General features: G+C 69.1%; 3 protein-coding genes across 3 annotated transcripts; 1 reads left to right on the top strand and 2 right to left on the bottom strand.

Moving 5' to 3' along the window:
• Positions 1–111: 111 nt before the first annotated feature.
• On the bottom strand, positions 112–8506 carry RBM42 (RNA binding motif protein 42). The gene is given in 10 exon segments (XM_072848168.1): positions 112–314; positions 1382–1576; positions 2235–2355; positions 2951–3123; positions 3365–3460; positions 5744–5809; positions 5905–5992; positions 7192–7282; positions 7284–7310; positions 8264–8506. Coding segments are annotated over 10 exon segments (1173 nt in total). The 5' UTR covers positions 8467–8506; the 3' UTR covers positions 112–201.
• Positions 8507–8648: 142 nt separating this feature from the next.
• TYROBP (transmembrane immune signaling adaptor TYROBP) lies at positions 8649–10975 on the bottom strand. The gene is made up of 6 exons (XM_072848167.1): positions 10972–10975; positions 10101–10205; positions 9783–9803; positions 9223–9339; positions 8910–8953; positions 8649–8819 (listed from the first exon to the last, which is right to left on the bottom strand). Exons 1-6 carry the CDS (start codon positions 10973–10975, stop codon positions 8772–8774), a joined length of 339 nt encoding a protein of 112 aa, XP_072704268.1. The 3' UTR covers positions 8649–8771.
• Positions 10976–11401: 426 nt separating this feature from the next.
• LOC140644976 (uncharacterized) lies at positions 11402–17669 on the top strand. Its single transcript, XM_072848166.1, has 4 exons — positions 11402–11454; positions 12956–13519; positions 14893–17141; positions 17655–17669. Exons 2-4 carry the CDS (start codon positions 12961–12963, stop codon positions 17667–17669), a joined length of 2823 nt encoding a protein of 940 aa, XP_072704267.1. The 5' UTR covers positions 11402–11454; positions 12956–12960.
• The last annotated feature ends 526 nt before the right edge of the window (positions 17670–18195 follow it).

Genomic DNA, 18195 nt, shown 5'->3' with positions numbered 1-18195 from the left:
GCCTCGGCCACACCCTCCTTTCCCCAGGCCCCGCCCCCACGCTAAGCCCCTCCCCTTTCCCTGCAGCAGACGCAGCTGTACAAAGCCCCAGCTCCTCTTTATTGCGCTCCCAGTGCTCCCAGTTCCCTCCCGGTCCCTCCCAGTTCCCTCCCAGTGCCCCTCCCCGCCCCTCCCAGTGCTCCCAGTGCTCCCAGTCCGGGGTTATCTCAGTCCCAGTTTCTTCTTCTCCCGCTGCTTCCTCCGCACCACCTCCAGGTTCCGGTCCTTCCACATGCTCTTGCGCAGCTTGATGGGGCGGCTGCCCACGTACTTCCCTGCGGGGGGGAACTGGTGGCACTGGGAGGGGACTGGGAGGGGACTGGGAGCACTGGGAGCTGACCCGCGTGGGGCTGAAGGGCCCCTGCCCCCATGGTCACCTGCCCCCCTCCCCCGTCCCCAGGTCCCCCGTGTCCCTGTGTCCCCCCCGTCCCCTGCTGTCCCCATGTCCCCTCGTGCCCCGCGTCCCCCTGTGTCCCCCCATCCCCCCGTGTCCCCCTGCGTCCCCCCTCCCTGCATCCCCCCATCCCCCACTGTATCCCCATATCCCCGTGTCCCCCATCCCCCCGCATCCCCACGTCCCTGTGTCCCCCATCCCCCTGTGTCCCCATGTCCCCCCATCCCCCCTCCCTGTGTCCCCCCTCCCCACATCCCCCCATGTCCCCCTGTGTCCCCCCCTCCCTGCGTCCCCCATCCCCCCGTGTCCCCCATCCCCCACATCCTCCCATCCCCCCATGCCCCTGTGTCCCCCATCCCCCCACATCCCCACGTCCCCTGCGTCCCCCGTGTCCCCCCATCCCTGTGTCCCCCATCCCCCCGTGTCCCCAGGTCCCCCATCCCCCATCCCCCCATGTCCCCGTGTCCCCCATCCCCCCATGTCCCCCCTCCCCCTGTCCCCCATCCCCCATGTCCCCCCTCCCCCGTGTTCCCCATCCCCCAATGTCCCCCTCCCCTGTGTCCTCCCATCCCCCGCATCCCCCCCATGTCTCCCCTCCCGTGTCCCCCCATCCCCCATCCCCCATGTCCCCCTGCATCCCCCTCCCCGTGTCCCCCCTCCCCTGAACCCCCCATGACCCCGTGTCCCCCTCCCCCGCATACCCCATCCCCCCATGTCCCCTCCCCGTGTCCCCCATCCCCCGTGTCACCCCATCCCATGTCCCCCCCCGTGTCCCCCCATCCCCATGTCCCCGTGTCCCCCCTCCCCGTGTCCCCCCATCCCCCCCTGTGTCCCCCATCCCCACATCCTCCCATCCCCCCACGTCCCCCCGCATCCCCCCTCCCCGCGTCCCCCTCCCCCCATCCCCCGTGTCCCCCCACATCCCCCCCCCATCCCCCCATCCCCCACCGTTCATCTCCCTCATGGCCCGCACGTAGTCGTTGGGGTCCTTGAAGGAGACGAAGCCGTAGCCCTTGGTCTTCCCCGTCCGTTTGTCCCGGATGACCTTGGCCTTCAGGAAGGACGGGTACCGCCCGAAGGCGCGCCCCAAGATGTCGTCGTTCACCTCGTTCCCCAGGTCCCCGCAGAAGATGCGGAAGTCGTCTTGGGGACAGCGTCACCGCGGCGTCACCGCGGCGTCACCGGGGGACGTCGCCGCCCCGCCCCCGCCGTGCCTTCGATAAGGGGGAGCCGCCTTGGGTCCCCCCCCCCCCCCCCCGCCTTCGCGATTGGCACCAAATGCGTCCCCGATGTCCCCTCTGTGAGGTCCCGGTGTCGTGTGTGTCCCCAATGTCCCCCCCATGTCCCCCCCCGTGTCCCCCCATGTCCCCATGTCCCCCATGTCCCTCCATGTCCCCCTATGTCCCCACCCGTCCCCAGTGTCCCCTCTGTCCCCGTGTCCCCCATGGCCAACAGCCCCATGTCCCCCCACGTCCCCCATGTCCCCACGTCCCCCCGTGTCCCCATGTCCCCCGTGTCCCCCGTCCCCTGTGTCCCCCATGTCCCCATGTCCCCCTGTGTCCCCATGTCCCCCCGTGTCCCCATGTCCCCCCACGTCCCCATGTCCCCATCCCCCACGTCCCCCATGTCCCCCCGTGTCCCCACGTCCCCCATGTCCCCTCGTGTCCCCCATGTTCCCCCTGTCTCCCCCATGTCCCCCCGTGTCCCCATGTCCCCCCGTCCCCCGTGTCCCCACGTTCCCCATGTCCCCACATCCCCCCGTGTCCCCATGTCCCCCGTCCCCCCGTCCCCCGTCCCCCACCAGCGTCCCACTCCAGCAGACTGGGATCCTCCCAGCTGCTCCCGGCCGCCGTGCGGATGCAGCGCTTCAGCCGCTCGCCCCGCCCCTTCTTCTTGTCCTCCGCCGCTGGCTCCGCCCCCAGCTGGGCAGGGACACCTGTCAATCACCCGCACACACCCTCCCTCCAGCCACGCCCTCTAAAGCCACGCCCCCCGCAGGCACTGCCCCCCCCGGACCCTACCTCCAGCCTCACCGCACAGGCTCTGCCCCCACCTTAAGGCCCCGCCCTAAGCGCCCCACCCCTCCCCAGGAGGCTCCACCCCAGCCCCACCCTATAGGGTTTTGCCGTGACAAGCCCCGCCCCAGCCCTCTTGGCACACCCCCATCTCCAAGAAGCACCGCCCCAAGGGGTTAAGCCCCACCCCCAAACACTCCAGCCCCACCCATTCTGAGAAGCCCCACCCCAAGGGCTCAAGCCCCACCCCAAGCACTCCAGCCCCGCCCCAACAATTCAAGCCCCACCCATTCCAGAAAGCCCCGCCCCAAGGCTCAAGCCCCACCCCCAAGCCCTCCAGCACCACCCTCAGAAGCCCCGCCCTCAAGCATCCAAGCTCCACCCCTCTACTCTACCAAGCTCCACCCCTCCAGCAAGCCACACCCCCACTTCCAAGGCACTCCCCCCCTGCAGGAGACCCCGCCCCCTGTAGCCCCGCCCCCATAGCCCCGCCCCCGCTCACCTCAGGAGGCAGGAAGGGCGGGTCGGGGGCGCGGCCGCCGTGGGCGTGGCGTGGGCGGGGCCAGGGCGGGGCCAGGGCGGGGCTCGGGGGGCCGGCGGGGCCGGGGGGCCCGGCGGGGAGGCAGGGCCCGATCCTGCTCTCCTCGGGGGGGCACCCGCGGGCGGGGGCTCCTCCTGCGGGGGGAGGGGAGGGGTGTCACGGGGGAGGGGTCCCCAGGGTGGGGTCTGCCCCTCCCCCTTTTGCCCCTCCCCCTTTTCCTCCCCCAGGAGCAACATTTACCCCCTGCGTTGGATTTACCCCACCCCTCTCCCCCCGCCCTGCCGGGGTCTGCCCCTCCCCCAGGGCGGGGTCTGCCCCCCCCCCACCTCCCCGCCCCCCCCCCCCCCGGGCTTTCTTGGCGGGGGGCGCGTAGACGGTGGGGCGGCCTGGATGACGGTGGGGTTGATCTTGGGGGTCCCCAGCACGGGGCGGGGGCCGGCGACCAGGGGGCACGGCTGCCCCGCCCCCCACCTGGGGGAGGGGCACCACAGGGTTAAGGACCCCGCCCCTTCTTCACACCCCCATTTCCCCCCCAATTTCCCCCTCCCCCATTTCCGCCTCCCCACCCCCTATTTGCCCCCAATTTCCCCCTCCCCCGAATCCTCCCCCCATTTCACCCCATCCCCCATTTCCCCCAGCCCCCCAACCCCCACCCCTCCCCCAGCCCCTCAAATCCCCCCTTCCAGACCCCCCATTCCCCCCAACCCCCATTTCCCCACCCCGTTTCCCCTCCCCCCATATCCTCCCCCAGCCCCCGTTTCCCTCTCCCCACCCGATATCCCCCCAGCCCCCATTACCCCTCCCCACCCCATTTCCCCCCTTCTCCCCTCCCCCAAATCCCCATTTCCTCCCCCCAAATCTCCTCCATTCCCCCTCCCCACCCCATTTCCCCCCAGATCCCCCTCCCCACCCCATTTCCCCCAGATCCCCCCATTTCCCCTCCCCCAAATCCCCTCCTCCCCACCCCAGATCCCCCAATTTCCCCTCCCCCCCCAATCCCCGCCATTCCCCTCCCCCACCCCATTCCCCCCCAATCCCCCCATTTCCCCCTCCCCCTACTCACGGGGGCGGGGGCCGCAGGGCCCCCCAGGGGGCGAGGGGGCGGGGGGCCGCTGCAGCGGGGGGCCATCAGCAGGGGGCGGGGGGCCGCCCAGGGGGCCCCACCATGGCCCCGGGGGGCGCAGGGCCAGCGCCCGTGGGCCCGCTGGGGGGACAAGGGGGGACAGGGGGTCAGCGGCCACCGACCCCCGGGTCACCCCTCCCCATGTCCCCAACCCCCAATGTCCCCAACCCCGTGTCCCCAACCCCCGTGTCCCCACCCCCCAGTGTCCCCAACCCCGGTGTCCCCACCCCCGTGTCCCCAACCCCCCAGTGTCCCCTCCTCAGTGTCCCCAACCCCCCCGTGTCCCCAACCCCCCAGTGTCCCCAACCCCGTGTCCCCACCCCCTCGTGTCCCCACCCCCCAGTGTCCCCTCCTCAGTGTCCCCACCCCTCCGTGTCCCCACCCCCCCAATGTCCCCAACCCCGGTGTCCCCACCCCCCCGTGTCCCCTCCTCAGTGTCCCCACCCCTGCCGTGTCCCCAACCCCCCAGTGTCCCCACCCCCCGTGTCCCCCTTCATGTCCCCACCCCCCAGTGTCCCCAACCCCGGTGTCCCCACCCCCCATGTCTGTCTGTCTCCCCCAATGTCCCGGTGTCCCCCATGTCCCCACCCCCTCATGGTGTCCCCATGTCCCCGATGTCCCCCATGTCCCCACGTCTCCAACGTCTCCCATCCCCCGTGTCCCCACGTCCCTCAACGTCCCCGTGTCCCCAGTGTCCCCCCGTGTCCCCACTGTCCCCCCGTGTCCCCAACGTCCCATGTCCCTCCCTGTGTCCTCATGTCCCCCGTGTCCCCAACCTCCCCGTGTCCCTTCCCAATGCCCCCATGTCCCCAACGTCCCTCGTGTCCCCGTCCCCCATGTCCCTCCCTGTGTCCCTCCCCGTGTCCCGTCCTCCGTGTCCCCAGCGTCCCCCATGTCCCCATGTCCCCTGTGTCCCCTTGTGTCCCCATGTCCCCAACGTCCCCAGCATCCCCCGTGCCCCCAGCATCCCCCCTGTCCCTCCCTGTGTCCCCAATGTCCCCCCGTGTCCCTCCCCGTGTCCCCATGTCCTCCATGTCCCCAATGTCCCCTGTGTCCCCAGCGTCCCCCCCATCCCTCCCCGTGTCCCCAACGTCCCCCGTGTCCCCAGCGTCCCCTCGTGTCCCTCCCCGTGTCCCCATGTCCCCCCGTGTCCCCAACGTCCCCTGTGTCCCTCCCTGTCCGTCCCCGTGTCCCCAACGTCCCCCGTGTCCCCAACGTCCCCCGTGTCCCCCCATCCCTCCCCATGTCCCCAACGTCCCCCGTGTCCCCAACATCCCCCTGTCCCTCCCCGTGTCCCCAACGTCCCCCGTGTCCCCCTGTCCCTCCCTGTGTCCCCATCGTCCCCCGTGTCCCCAGCGTCCCCTGTGTCCCTCCCCGTGTCCCCATGTCCCCCATGTCCCCAACGTCCCCTCGTGTCCCCATGTCCCCGTGTCCCCCTGTCCCTCCCCGTGTCCCCAACGTCCCCCGTGTCCCCCTCCCTCCCCTGGCCCCAGCGTCCCCCCGTGTCCCTCCCCGTGTCCCCATGTCCCCCCATGTCCCCAACGTCCCCTCGTGTCCCCATGTCCCCCGTGTCCCCCCCTGTCCCTCCCCGTGTCCCCAACGTCCCCCTGTCCCCCCCTGTCCCCGCTGACCGGAGCGCTGCAGGACGTGGGGGACGAAGGCCGGCCGCAGGATGGGTGGCCGCTGCGGTGACACGGCTGCAGGGGGAGGTGACACGTGGGGGAGGGGTGTCAACGTCTTGGGGGACAGACGAGGCGGGTTTGGGGACATCGGGGGAGGGGGTGGCACCTACCTGGGCCCACAAATGGCACCGGCGGGGCCACGATGGGGGTGACAACGGTGGCGGCGGCGGCGGCGCGAGCCTCCAGGCTCTGCTGCACCTGCGGGGACGGGACGGGGACACGGGGACGTCGTGGGGACATCGAGGGGACACGGGACGCCGGGGGACATCGAGGGACACGGGGACAAGGGGACGTCAGGGGACATTGTGGGGACATCGTGGGGACATCGTGGGGACGGGATGGGGACACGGGACGTCGTGGGGACATCGAGGGACACGGGGACATTGTGGGACATCGAGGGACACGGGGACGTGGGGATGGGATGGGGACACAGGGATGTCGTGGGGACACGGGACGGGATGGGGACACGGGGACATCGTGGGGACATTGAGGGGACACGGGGACATCATGGGGACATCGTGGGGACACGGGGACATGGGGAAGGGATGGGGACATGGGGACGTCGTGGGGACATTGAGGGGACACGGGACGTCGTGGGGACATCGTGGGGACACAGGGACGTGGGGATGGGGACATGGGGACATCATGGGGACATTGAGGGGACACGGGGACGTCAGGGGACGTCAGGGGATGTCATGGGGACATCGTGGGGACATGGGGACGTGGGGATGGGATGGGGACATGGGGACGTCGTGGGACATCGAGGGACATGGGGACATCAGGGACGTCGTGGGGATGTCGTGGGGACACGGGACGTGGGGTTGGGATGGGGACACGGGACGTCGTGGGGACATCGAGGGACACGGGGACGGGATGGGGACACGGGGACGTCGTGGGGACATTGAGGGGACACGGGGACATCAGGGGACGTGGGGATGGCATGGGGACGTCGTGGGGACATGGGGAAGGGATGGGGACATCGAGGGGACACGGGGACGTCAAGGGACGTCAGGGAGACATCGTGGGGACATCGTGGGGACATGGGGACGTGGGGATGGGGACACAGGGACGTCGTGGGGACATTGAGGGACGTGGGGACAAGGGGATGCCATGGGGACATCATGGGGACATCGTGGGGACACGGGGACGTGGGGATGGGGACATGGGGACATCGTGGGGACATCGAGGGGACACGGGGACATCGGGGACGCGGGATGTCACGGGACGCCGTGGGGATGTCACAAGATCACGGGGACGTTATGGGGACACAGGGACACCATGGGTTCACGGGACGTCACAGGGACATGGGGGACATTGGGGGGTGCATGAGGGACATGGGGGAGGGGACAGCGGGGGGTGGGGACAGCGGGGGGGTTGGGGACACCCCGGGGTGTCACCTGCTGGTAGGTGTTGGTGGCGATGATGGGGCGCAGGACGGGGGTGACGGGGGCACGGCCAAGGCCACCGGGTCCCCCGCGGGGGGCGGGGTGGGGCCCCCAGCACCTCCTGCTCGAACCTGGGGGGAGGGGACGAGAGACGAGGGGGGTTGGGGGTCCCAGTGCCCCCCAGTCCCTCCCAGTCCCCCCATTCCCCCTGCCCCCCGTCCCTTCCTGCCCCTCCAGAGTTCCCGTGGCCCCGCCCACAAGGCCCCGCCCCCGTTAGCCCCGCCCATCCCACAGGACCACCCCTTCGGGGTGCAAGGACCCGCCCTCAGCCCCGCCCCGTCGCCATGAAGGCCCCCAAGCCCCGCCCCGCGTTGCTAAGGTCACCGCCAAACCACGCCCCTTCTCACACGGGGTTCTCCAGGCCCTGCCCCCACCTTGCCACGGCCCCTAAGCCCCGCCCCCATCCCCACAAGACCCCCCAAGCCCCGCCCCTCCTCCACGGCACCTCCCATCAGACTCCAAACCCCGCCCCCATCGCCATGGCACCCCACAAGCCCCGCCCCCTCTCCATGGCGCCCCAAGCCCCGCCCCCTCTCCACAGCACCTCCCTCCCAGACCCCGCCCCGCCGCCATGGCACCCCACCAGCCCTGCCCCTGTCTCCATGGCGCCCCAAGCCCCGCCCCTCACCACAGCACCTCTCTCCCAGACCCCGCCCCCACCGCCATGGCACCCCCAAGCTCCGCCCCTCACCACAGCACCCCTCCCAGGCCCCCCAAGCCCCGCCCCCGTCGCCATGGCGCCCCAAGCCCCGCCCCTCTCCACAGCACCTCCCTCCCAGACCCCCCAGACCCCGCCCCCATCGCCATGGCACCCCACCAGCCCCGCCCCGTCTCCATGGCGCCCCAAGCCCCGCCCCCTCTCCACAGCACCTCCCTCCCAGACCCTGCCCCCGCCGCCATGGCACCCCACCAGCCCGCCCCCGTCTCCATGGCACCCCCAAGCTCCGCCCCTCACCACAGCACCCCTCCCAGGCCCCCCAAGCCCCGCCCCCGTCGCCATGGCGCCCCAAGCCCCGCCCCTCACAGCGCCATCTCGGCCTCCATCTCCTTCAGCCGCTCCTCCCCGCTCTTGGCCGCCGCCGGGCCCGGCCCCGCCGCCGCCGCCGCCCCGTTCCCCGCCGCCGCTGCCCCGCTGCCCGCTGCCGCCACCGAGGCCGCAGCCCCAGGCCCGGGGCCGGCCGGAGCCGCCGGGGCCGCCGCCGCCGCCGCCGCTGGAGCCGCCGCCATCGTGGGAAGAGGTTGAGGAGAAGAGGGGGCACTTCCGGCCGCGCCGCCGGCACTTCCGGCGCACGGCGATGACGTCGCCGAGCGGCACCGCCTTGCTTTCCCCTCTCCGCGGGCGACGTCACCGCCGCGTCACGGGGTGGGAAAAAGAAAACTGAGGCAAAACGAGGCAAAATGAGGCAAAACGAAGCAAAAAAAGCTTTATTGAGCGGCGGGGGGAGGGGCCGGGAGGCCTGGGGCCCCCGGGTGGGGGAGGGGCCGGGGTCGGCGTGGAGGGGGAGGGGCCGCTCCGGGTGGGGAGGGGCGGCTCAGCGCTTGAGCTCGCTGTAGATGTCCCTGCGCGTGCCCTGGAGCTCCTGGGGGGGGAGGGAGGGGTCAGAGGTCAGGGGTCAGGGGTCAGCCGCGCAGGGCTCCCCCGCCCTTCCCCTCCCCCTCCCCGCATCCACCTGATAGGTCGACTCCATCTCGGGGGGGCGGGGCTTCGCCGCGGCTGTAAGGGAAGGGGGCGGGGTCAGGCCCGGAGCCCCGCCCACCCCACCCCGAACAGGCCACGCCCCTACGGAGGCGCCCCACCCACTTCCCCTGTGGCCCTGCCCCATCCTTGCCGACTCCACCCACTCCCTCATTGGCCACACCCTTTAACAGGCCACGCCCTCACAAACTCCACCCCCCACTGGCCCTGCTCTGCTAGCTCCGCCCCCTCTGCCCCACCCACCTCCCTGTAGCCCCACCCCCACCTCTTTGGCCCCACCCCCCGACCTCTTTGGCTCCGCCTCGCCAGGCAGTAGGCTCCACCCGCGATGAGCAGCGTCATGATGATGTCAGCCACAACAAGCGCCGCGATTGGCCCCGGGCCCAGCAGGCAGGGGCTGCACTCTGGGGGGGCCGCACGCCTGGGACCCCCCGCCCCTCCCCCACACCCTGGGACCCCCCCAAACGCCCTCCCCCTCCCCCTGACACCCCACCCTCCCCCACCCCTGGGACCCCCTCACCCCTCCCCCTTGACCCCTCACCCCTCCCCACACCCTGCGTCCCCCTCACCCCTCCCCCACGCCTGGGACCCCCCTCACCCCCCTTCCCCTCCCCCGACCCCTTCAACCCCTCCCCACACCCTGGGTCCCCCACCCCTCCCCCCACACCCGGGACTTCCCTCCCCCCTTCCCCCACACCCTGCCCCCCTTCCTTCCCCCCCTCCCCCTGACCTGGGACCCCCCGACCCCCCTTCCCCCGACCCCGAGCCCTTCGACCCCTCCCCCACCCTGGGCCCCCCTTCCTTCCCCTTCCCCCCTGGGTCCCCCGGGGTGGGGGAGGGGCCTGACCTCTCTCCGCAGCCGCCAACCCTGAAAGAAAAAAAACCGGGGGGGGACCCCCATAAGCGCGGTGCCCCTCCCCCCCATCCCCTCCCCCCACCTGGGTCCCCTGGGGGTGGGGGAGGGGCCCAGCTGCCCATCTCCTCTCCGCACCCCTCCCCCACCTCAGAACTTCCCCTTTTGGCTTTGCCGGGGGTGGGGGGGGAGGGGAGGGAGGGGGACGGGGGGGACGACCCGGCCGCTTGGGTCCCTAAAATTGGGGGAGGGGGGTGGGGGAGGGTCGGCGGCTGTGGGGGAGGGTGCCCCTGTGGGGGAGGGGCGACTCACCCAGGAGCAGCAGGAGGAGGCCGGGGGTGGCGGGGGGCCCATGGTGACACCGAGTGGCACCGAGGGGGGGAGGGGGGACATGGGGACACGAGGAAGTGGGAGGGGCTGGATGGTGAAGCCCCGCCCCCGCCCCTCCCCCTTCTGGGTGTGTCCCTCCCCACCCCACCCCGCCCTGGGTCCCGCCCCCGGGGGAGGGGCTATGGTGAGCCCTGCGCTTTGCGAGAAGCCCCGCCCCTTCGGAGCCCCGCCCCTTCGGAGCCCCACCCCTTCGGAGCCCCACCCCTTCGGAGCGGGCCCGCCCCCCTCCCCCCGCCTCAGGGTTGGGAGGGGATTAATTGCCCCTGGGGGGGTAATTGCCCCTGGGGGGGATTTAATTAATTACCCCAGGGGGATTAATTGCCCCTGGGGGGTTAATTGCCCCTGGGGGGATTTAATTAATTAGCTCTGGGGGTTAATTGCCGCGGGGGGTATAATTGCCCCTGGGGGGGTTAATTGCCCCTGGGGGGACTTAGTTCATTAGTCTGGGGGGGTATAATTGCCCCTGGGGGGTTAATTGCTCCTGGAGAGGGTTAATTGCTCCTCGGGGGGTTAACTAATTGCCCCTGAGGAGGGTTAATTGCCCCTGGGGGGAGGATAATTACTCCTAAGTGTGGTATAATTGCCCCTGGGGGGGTATAATTGCTCCTGGGAGGGCTGTAACTATCCCCCGGTGGGTTAATTGCCCCTGAGGGGGACTTAATTAATTACCCTTGGGAGGGTTAATTGCCCCTGGGGGGGGTAACAGCCCCTGAGAGGGGTTATAACAGCCCCCGGGGGGGGTGTAATTACCCCTCGGGGGGGTATAATCACCTCTCAGGGGGGGTATAATTGCCCATGCGGGCAGATAATTGCCCCTGTGGGGGTTAATTGCCCCTGAGGAGGCGTTAATTGGTCCTAAGGGGGGGTTAATTGCCCCTGGGGGGGTATAATTGCTCCTACAGGGGGAATAATTGCCCCTGGGAGAGCTAGAACTATCCCCGGGGGGGGTTAATTGCCCCTGAGGGGGGGTTAATTGCCGCTGTGGGGGTTAATTGCCCCTGAGGGGGGGGTTAATTGCCCCGGGGGGCGTTAATTGCCCCTGAGGAGCCCCCTCACCTCTCCCGCCGCCGCCGCCCCCTCACTGCGCACGCGCGGTCTCCTCAGAGCTGGCGGGGGCGGGGCGGGGCTGGGCGGGCTCCTCCCCCCCCCGTCCCCTCCGCGCGCTGATTGGCCGCCGGTTGGAGGGGAGGAGGAGTGGGCGGGGCCAGACGGGAGCGCGCGCGGGGCGCGCCGGGAGGGAGCCGGCGGAGCGGCGCGAGGGGCGCCGCGTGCGTGCGTGAGTGACGTGACGTGGCCCCCGCCGGGCGGGACCACTTCCGGGTAGGCGGGGGGTGTTGGAAGGGCCCATCCATGGGGGGGGGGGCGGAGGGGTTTGGGGGGCCGGGAGGGCCCATTCCTGCCCGGGGGGTTAGGGGGCCGGGAGGGCCCATTCCTGCCCGGGGGGTTAGGGAGGTCCATTACTGCTCCAGGAGCGTTTGGGGTCCCTGGGGGACAATTGTTGGTCGGGGGGTGGAGCACCCAGGACCCCCAACAGCAGGCAGGGGGTACCCAGGGGCACCCACAGCCCTGGGGGGGGCTCCCCATCGTGTCCCCCCTCCCCCTTAGGCAGATTCCCCCCTCCCTCCTGGGTGCCCCCCACTAACCCCCACCCCGCTATTCTCCCCCACCTCCCCGTTCCCCCATCTCCTCCCACCCCCCATTCCCCTCCCATTCCCCCCGACACCCTAATTTCCCCCCATTCCCCCTCACCCCCATTTCCCCCATTTCCCCCATCCCCCATTTCCCCCATTTCCCGCTATTTCCCCCCTATTTTCCCTCCCACCCCTGTTCCCCCCCTCCCCCCATTCCCCACTGTTTCCCCCATTTTCCCTCCCCCCCATTCCCCCCATTCCCCCATTTCCCCCCATTTCATTTCCCCTATTTCCCCATCCCCCATTTCCCGCTCTTTCCTCCCTATTTTCCCTCCCACCCGCCATTTCCGCCCTGTTTCCCCCATTTCCCGCCTGTTTCCCCCATCCCCTATTCCCACCCCATTTCCCCCATTTCCCCATCCCCCATTTCCCGCTATTTCCCCCCTATTTTCCTTCCCACCCCCATTTCCCCCATTTCTGCCCCATTTCCCCATTTCCCCCATCCCCCATTTCCTGCTATTTCCCCCGTATTTTCCTTCCCACCCCCATTTCCCTCCATTTCTGCCCCATTTCCCCTATTTCCCCCCATCCCCCATTTCCTGCTATTTCCCTCTATTTTCCCTCCCACCCCTCATTTCCCCCATTTCCGCCCTGTTCCCCCTATTTCCCCCATTCCCCCATTTCGCTATTTCCCCTCTATTTTCCCTCCACCCCTCATTTCCCCCATTTCCCCCCATTTCCCCCCATTTCCGCCCCATTTCCCCCTATTTCCCCATCCCCCCATTTCCCGCTGTTTCCCCCTATTTTCCCTCCACCCCCATTTCCCCCTATTTCCCCCATCCCCCATTTCCCCCATTTTCCTCCACCCCCATTTCCCCATTTCCCCCTATTTCCCCCTATCCCCCATTTCCCCCTATTTTCCTCCCACCTCCCATTTCCCCCATTTCCCCCCATCCCCCATTTCCCCCGTTTCCCCCATTTCCCCTGTTTCCCCCGTTTCCCTTCCCCCATTCCCTCCATCCCCCATTTCCCCCGTTTCCCCCATTTCCCGCCCGTTTCCCCCTTCCCCCCACTCCCCCATCCCCCATTTCCCGCTATTTCCCCCTCTTTTCCCTCCGCCCCCACTTCCCCCGCTTCCCCCGCCAGCCGCCATGCCGTCCCCCCGCTGCCTGCGCTGCCCGCTCCCCGCCGCCCTCCGCCGGCCCCGCACCGGCCAAGCCCTCTGCCGCCGCTGCTTCCTCGCCGCCTTCGAAGACGAAGCTCACCGCGCCCTCGCCGCCGACGCCGCTCCCGCCGACGCCGCTGCCGACGCCGCTTCCGCCGCCGCCGCCGCCCTCCCCCGCCGTTCCCCGGCGTCGCCGAAACCCGGCGCGACTGTGGCGGTGGCGGCGTCGGGCGGGAAAGATTCCGCCGTGCTGGCGCACCTTTTGGCGCGCTTGGAGCGGCGCCACGGTTACGGCTACCGCTTGGTCCTGCTCTCGGTGGACGAGGGCATCGGTGGCTACCGGGAGGCGGCGCTGGCGGCCGTGCGGCGGGCTAGGGGGGCTCTGCCCCTGCTGGTCCTCTCCCACCGCGGCCTTTTCGGCTGGAGCGTGGACGAGGTGGCGGCGCGGCTGGGGGGCGGCAGCCGCTGCACCTTCTGCGGTGTGTTCCGGCGGCAGGCGCTGGAGAGGGGGGCCAGGCTGCTGGGAGTGGACTGGATCGCTACTGGTGAGGGCTGGGAGGGAGTGGGAGGGGATGGGAGGGACTGGAGGGCAGTGGGAGGGACTGGGAGAGCACTGGGAGAGCACTGGGAGGGACTGGGAGGTGATGGGGGAGCACTGGGAGGGACTGGGAGGTGACGGGAGGGGACTGGGAGAGCACTGGGAGGGACTGGAGGGGGCTGGGAGGGGATGGGAGAGCACTGGGAGGGACTGGGAGGTGATGGGGGAGCACTGGGAGGGACTGGGAGGTGATGGGGGAGCACTGGGAGGGACTGGGAGGTGATGGGGGAGCACTGGGAGGGACTGGGAGGGGACTGGGAGAGCACTGGGAGGGACTGGGAGAGCACTGGGAGGGACTGGAGGGCACTGGGAGATGATGGGAGAGCACTGGGAGGTGATGGGAGAGCACTGGGAGGGACTGGGAGGTGATGGGAGGGGACTGGGAGGCGATAGGAGAGCACTGGGAGGGGACTGGAGGGCACTGAGAGGGACTGGGAGGGACTGGGAGGTGATGGGGGAGCACTGGGAGGGACTGGAGGGCACTGGGAGATGATGGGAGAGCACTGGGAGGGACTGGGAGGGACTGGAGGGGGCTGGGAGGGGATGGGGGAGCACTGGGAGGGACTGGGAGGTGACGGGAGAGCACTGGGAGGGACTGGGAGAGCACTGGGAGGGACTGGAGGGCACTGGGAGATGATGGGAGAGCACTGGGAGGGACTGGGAGGTGATGGGGGAGCACTGGGAGGGACTGGGAGGTGACGGAAGGGGACTGGGAGGGACTGGAGGGGGCTGGGAGGGGATGGGAGAGCACTGGGAGGGACTGGAGGGCACTGGGAGGGACTGGAGAGCACTGGGAGGGACTAGGAGGTGATGGGGGAGCACTGGGAGGGACTGGGAGGTGACAGAAGGGGACTGGGAGGGACTGGAGGGCACTGGGAGATGATGGGAGAGCACTGGGAGGGACTGGGAGGTGATGGGGCAGCACTGGGAGGGACTGGGAGGTGACGGGAGGGGACTGGGAGGGACTGGGAGAGCACTGGGAGGGACCGGAGGGCACTGGGAGATGATGGGAGAGCACTGGGAGGGACTGGGAGGTGATGGGGGAGCACTGGGAGGGACTGGGAGGTGATGGGGGAGCACTGGGAGGGACTGGGAGGTGACGGGAGGGGACTGGGAGGGACTGGGAGAGCACTGGGAGGGACCGGAGGGCACTGGGAGATGATGGGAGAGCACTGGGAGGGACTGGGAGGTGATGGGAGAGCACTGGGAGGGACTGGGAGATGATGGAAGGGGACTGGGAGGGGACTGGGAGGGACTGGGGGAGCACTGGGAGGCGCTGGGGCGTGTGACCGGCCCCCCCGTCCCCCGCGTCGCCCCCAGGTCACAACGCGGATGACATCGCCGAGACGGTGCTGATGAACTTCCTGCGCGGGGACGTGGCCCGGCTCCGGCGTGCGGCCACCGAGGCCACCGGGGCGGCCACCGAGGCCACCACGGCCCCAGGGGAGGCCACAAAGGCCCCCACGAGCCCCACGAACATCTCCAAGAGCTCTGTGGCTACCACGAACCCCATGGAGGCCACCAGGAACCCCATGGAGACCACCAGGAACCCCATGGAGACCACCAAAAGCTCCATGGAGACCACCAAAAGCTCCATGGAGACCACCAAGAACGCCATGGAAACCACCAAGAATGCCACGGAGACCACCAAAAGCTCCATGGAGGCTACCATGAACACCATGGAGACCACCATGAGATCCATGAAGCTCTCTGTGGAGTGTGTGACCACCACAGAACCCATGGATGCCACCAAGAGCTCCGTGGAGACCACCAAGAGCTCCATGGAGACCACTAGAAACTCCATGGAGACCACCAAGAGCTCCATGGAGACCACCACGAATTCCACAGAGACCACCATGACATCCCCAAAACTCTTTGTGGAGTCTGTGGCTACTACAAAGCCCACGGAGACCACCACAATCTCCATGGAGACCACCATGAGTTCCATGAAGGTCCCCGTTGCCTCTGTGACCACCACGAACCCCACAGAGACCACTATAAACCCCATGGAGACCACCACGAAGCCCATGGAGACCACCATGACCTTCATGAAGGTCCCCGTGGCCTCTGTGACCACCACGAACCCTACGAAGACCACCACGAAGCCCACGGAGACCACCACAAGCTTCATGAAGGTCCCCGTGGCCTCTGTGACCACCACGAAGCCCACGGAGACCACCACAAACCCTACGGAGACCACCACGAACCCTACGGAGACCACCGAGAAGATCCCAAAGGCCACCGCCAGGCGATCCAAGGCCACCTCGGGCCCGGCAACCCACCGGCAGGTCCCACAGCCACCCGTGGCCACCCCGTGGCCAGCGGTTCCTCGTTGCAAGCCCTTGAGACACGCCTACGAGAAGGAGATCGTCCTCTACGCCTACTTCGAAGGCTTGGACTACGTCAGCACCGAGTGCGTCTACGCCCCCCACGCCTACCGCGGCCACGCTCGGGCCCTCCTCAAGGACCTGGAGGCCACCCGGGCCAGTACGGTGGCCGCTTTGGGTCACTCGGGTCGACGGCTAGCGGTGGCGGCCGAGGTGGCCACCAAGACGTTGGGGGCGTGCGGGCGGTGCGGCTTTGCCGCTAGCCAAGCTCTCTGCAAGGCTTGCGTCCTCTTGGCGTCTCTGGAGCGTGGGCTACCTCGGTTGGGGTTGGGCAAGCGGTCGCTGGAGTTGGCTAGTGGTACGGGTGGCTACTGGGATGGTGGCCGTGGAGGTGGTGGGGATGAGGGTGGTGGCTATGGGGCTGGTGGCCATGGGGATGGTGACTTTGAGGATGGTGGCCATGGGGTTTGTTGCCATGGGGCTGGTGGTCACTGGGATGGTGGCCACGGGGTTTGTTGTCATGGGGATGGTGGCCATGGAGATGGTGGCCATGGGGTTGGTTGTCGTGGGGCTGGTGGCCATGGGGCTGGTGGCCATGGAGATGGTGGCCACGGGGTTGGTTGTCGTGGGGATGGTGGTCATGAGGATGGTGGCCATGGAGATGGTGGCCACTGGGATGATGGCCATGGGCTTAGTGGCCATGGAGGTGGTGGCCATGGGGCTGGCGGCCATGGAGTTTGTAGCCATAGGGATGGTGGTCACGGGGCTGGTGACCATGGAACTGGTGACCATGGGGCTGGTGGCCACGGGGCTGGTCACCATGGGGTTTGTAGCCATAGGGATGGTGACCATGGAGCTGGTGGCCACGGGGCTGGTGGCCATGGGGCTAGTGGCCACGGGGGGACACTGGACCTCAGGGAGGATGGGGACGGTGGGACACGTTGTTGCGGGGAGATGGGACAGAGACAAGCTGTCCCCACGGGTGGTAGCCGTGGGGCTAGGAGATGTTGCCGTGGTGGCCACGGGGTTGGTGGCCACCGAGAGACATTGAGGCTAGGGGAGGATGGGCTGGGTGGGCCACGTAGCTATGGGGCAGGTGGCCACGGGGAGGTGGGACCGGGGCCAGCTGGTCCCCGAGGTGGTAGCCAAGAGGCTGCTGACCCCCAGGTTGGTGGCCACGAAGGAACATCACCCTTGGGGCGAGCTGGGGGAGGTAGTCACGGAGGTGTGGGGCAGCAGGGGGTGGGGGGGGACCGGGGGGTGGTTGCCCGGGGCTACTTGCCCAGGGGGCACGTGGGAGGGCTGGGGAAGGGCGGGGCGGGCAGGAGCGGGCAGGAGGGGGTGGAGGTGGAGGTGGTGGGCAGGGGGGGGCGGACGGTGCGGCAGCGGGTGCTGGGGCTCGGCCGGGTGCGGGGGGCCCTCAACATCTGGGACTTCTAGGGGGAGGGGGCAAGTTGGGGGGGCCTGGGGGCAAGTTGGGGGGGCCTGGGGGCAATTGGGGGGGTCCTGGGGGCAAGTTGGGGGTCTTGGGGGCAATTAAGGGAGGTCCTGGAGCAGTTGGGTCCGGGGGGGGGGGCAGTTGAAGGCACTTGGGGGCAGTTGGAGGGTCTTGGGGGCAATTTGGGGGCTCTGGGGGCAATCAAGGGGGCCCTGGGGCAGTTGGGGGGCTCTGGAGCAGTTGTGGGGCAGTTGAAGGCACTTGGGGGCAATCGGAGGGTCTTGGGGGCAATTTGGGGGGCTCTGGGGGCAATTCAGGGGGTCCTGGAGTAGTTGTGGGGTCTTGGGGGCAATTTGGGGGCCCGGGGGCAATTAAGGGGGTCTGGGGGCAATTAAGGGGGTCTGGGGGCAGTTGTGGGGGCCCGGGGGCAGACAGGGCACTTGGGGGGCAGTTGGGGGGCCCTGGGGCAGTTGGAGGGCCCTGGGGCGGGGAGGGGGCTGTAGGACCCTGGGGAGGAGGAGGCGGGGCCTTGGGGCTGGGGGGGGGGGGCTACACTATGGCTCCGCCCCCAGCTGGTTGTGGGGGTGGGGGGCCCAAAAGCCACGCCCCTGCCTGGTGGTGATTGGGTGGGGTGGCAACCTGCTGTGATGTCATCAGCTGCCCCGCCCCAGGGTGGGCTGTCCCAGCTATGTAAATGAGATGTGGCTTGGGGGTGTGGCTATGTAAATGAGAGGCTCTGGCGTCAAGGCAAATAAAATGCTTTCTCCAAAGGCTGTGATTATGCAAATGAGACGTGTTCGTGGGCGTGGCCTATTATACAAAGCAGCTGTGCGTGGCTGTAATCAAGCGGTGTTATGC

This window comes from Ciconia boyciana, chromosome 30, assembly GCF_034638445.1.
Source record: "Ciconia boyciana chromosome 30, ASM3463844v1, whole genome shotgun sequence".
In the NCBI taxonomy this organism is placed as follows: Eukaryota; Metazoa; Chordata; class Aves; order Ciconiiformes; family Ciconiidae; genus Ciconia; species Ciconia boyciana.
This window is presented reverse-complemented; position numbering and strand designations above follow the sequence as displayed.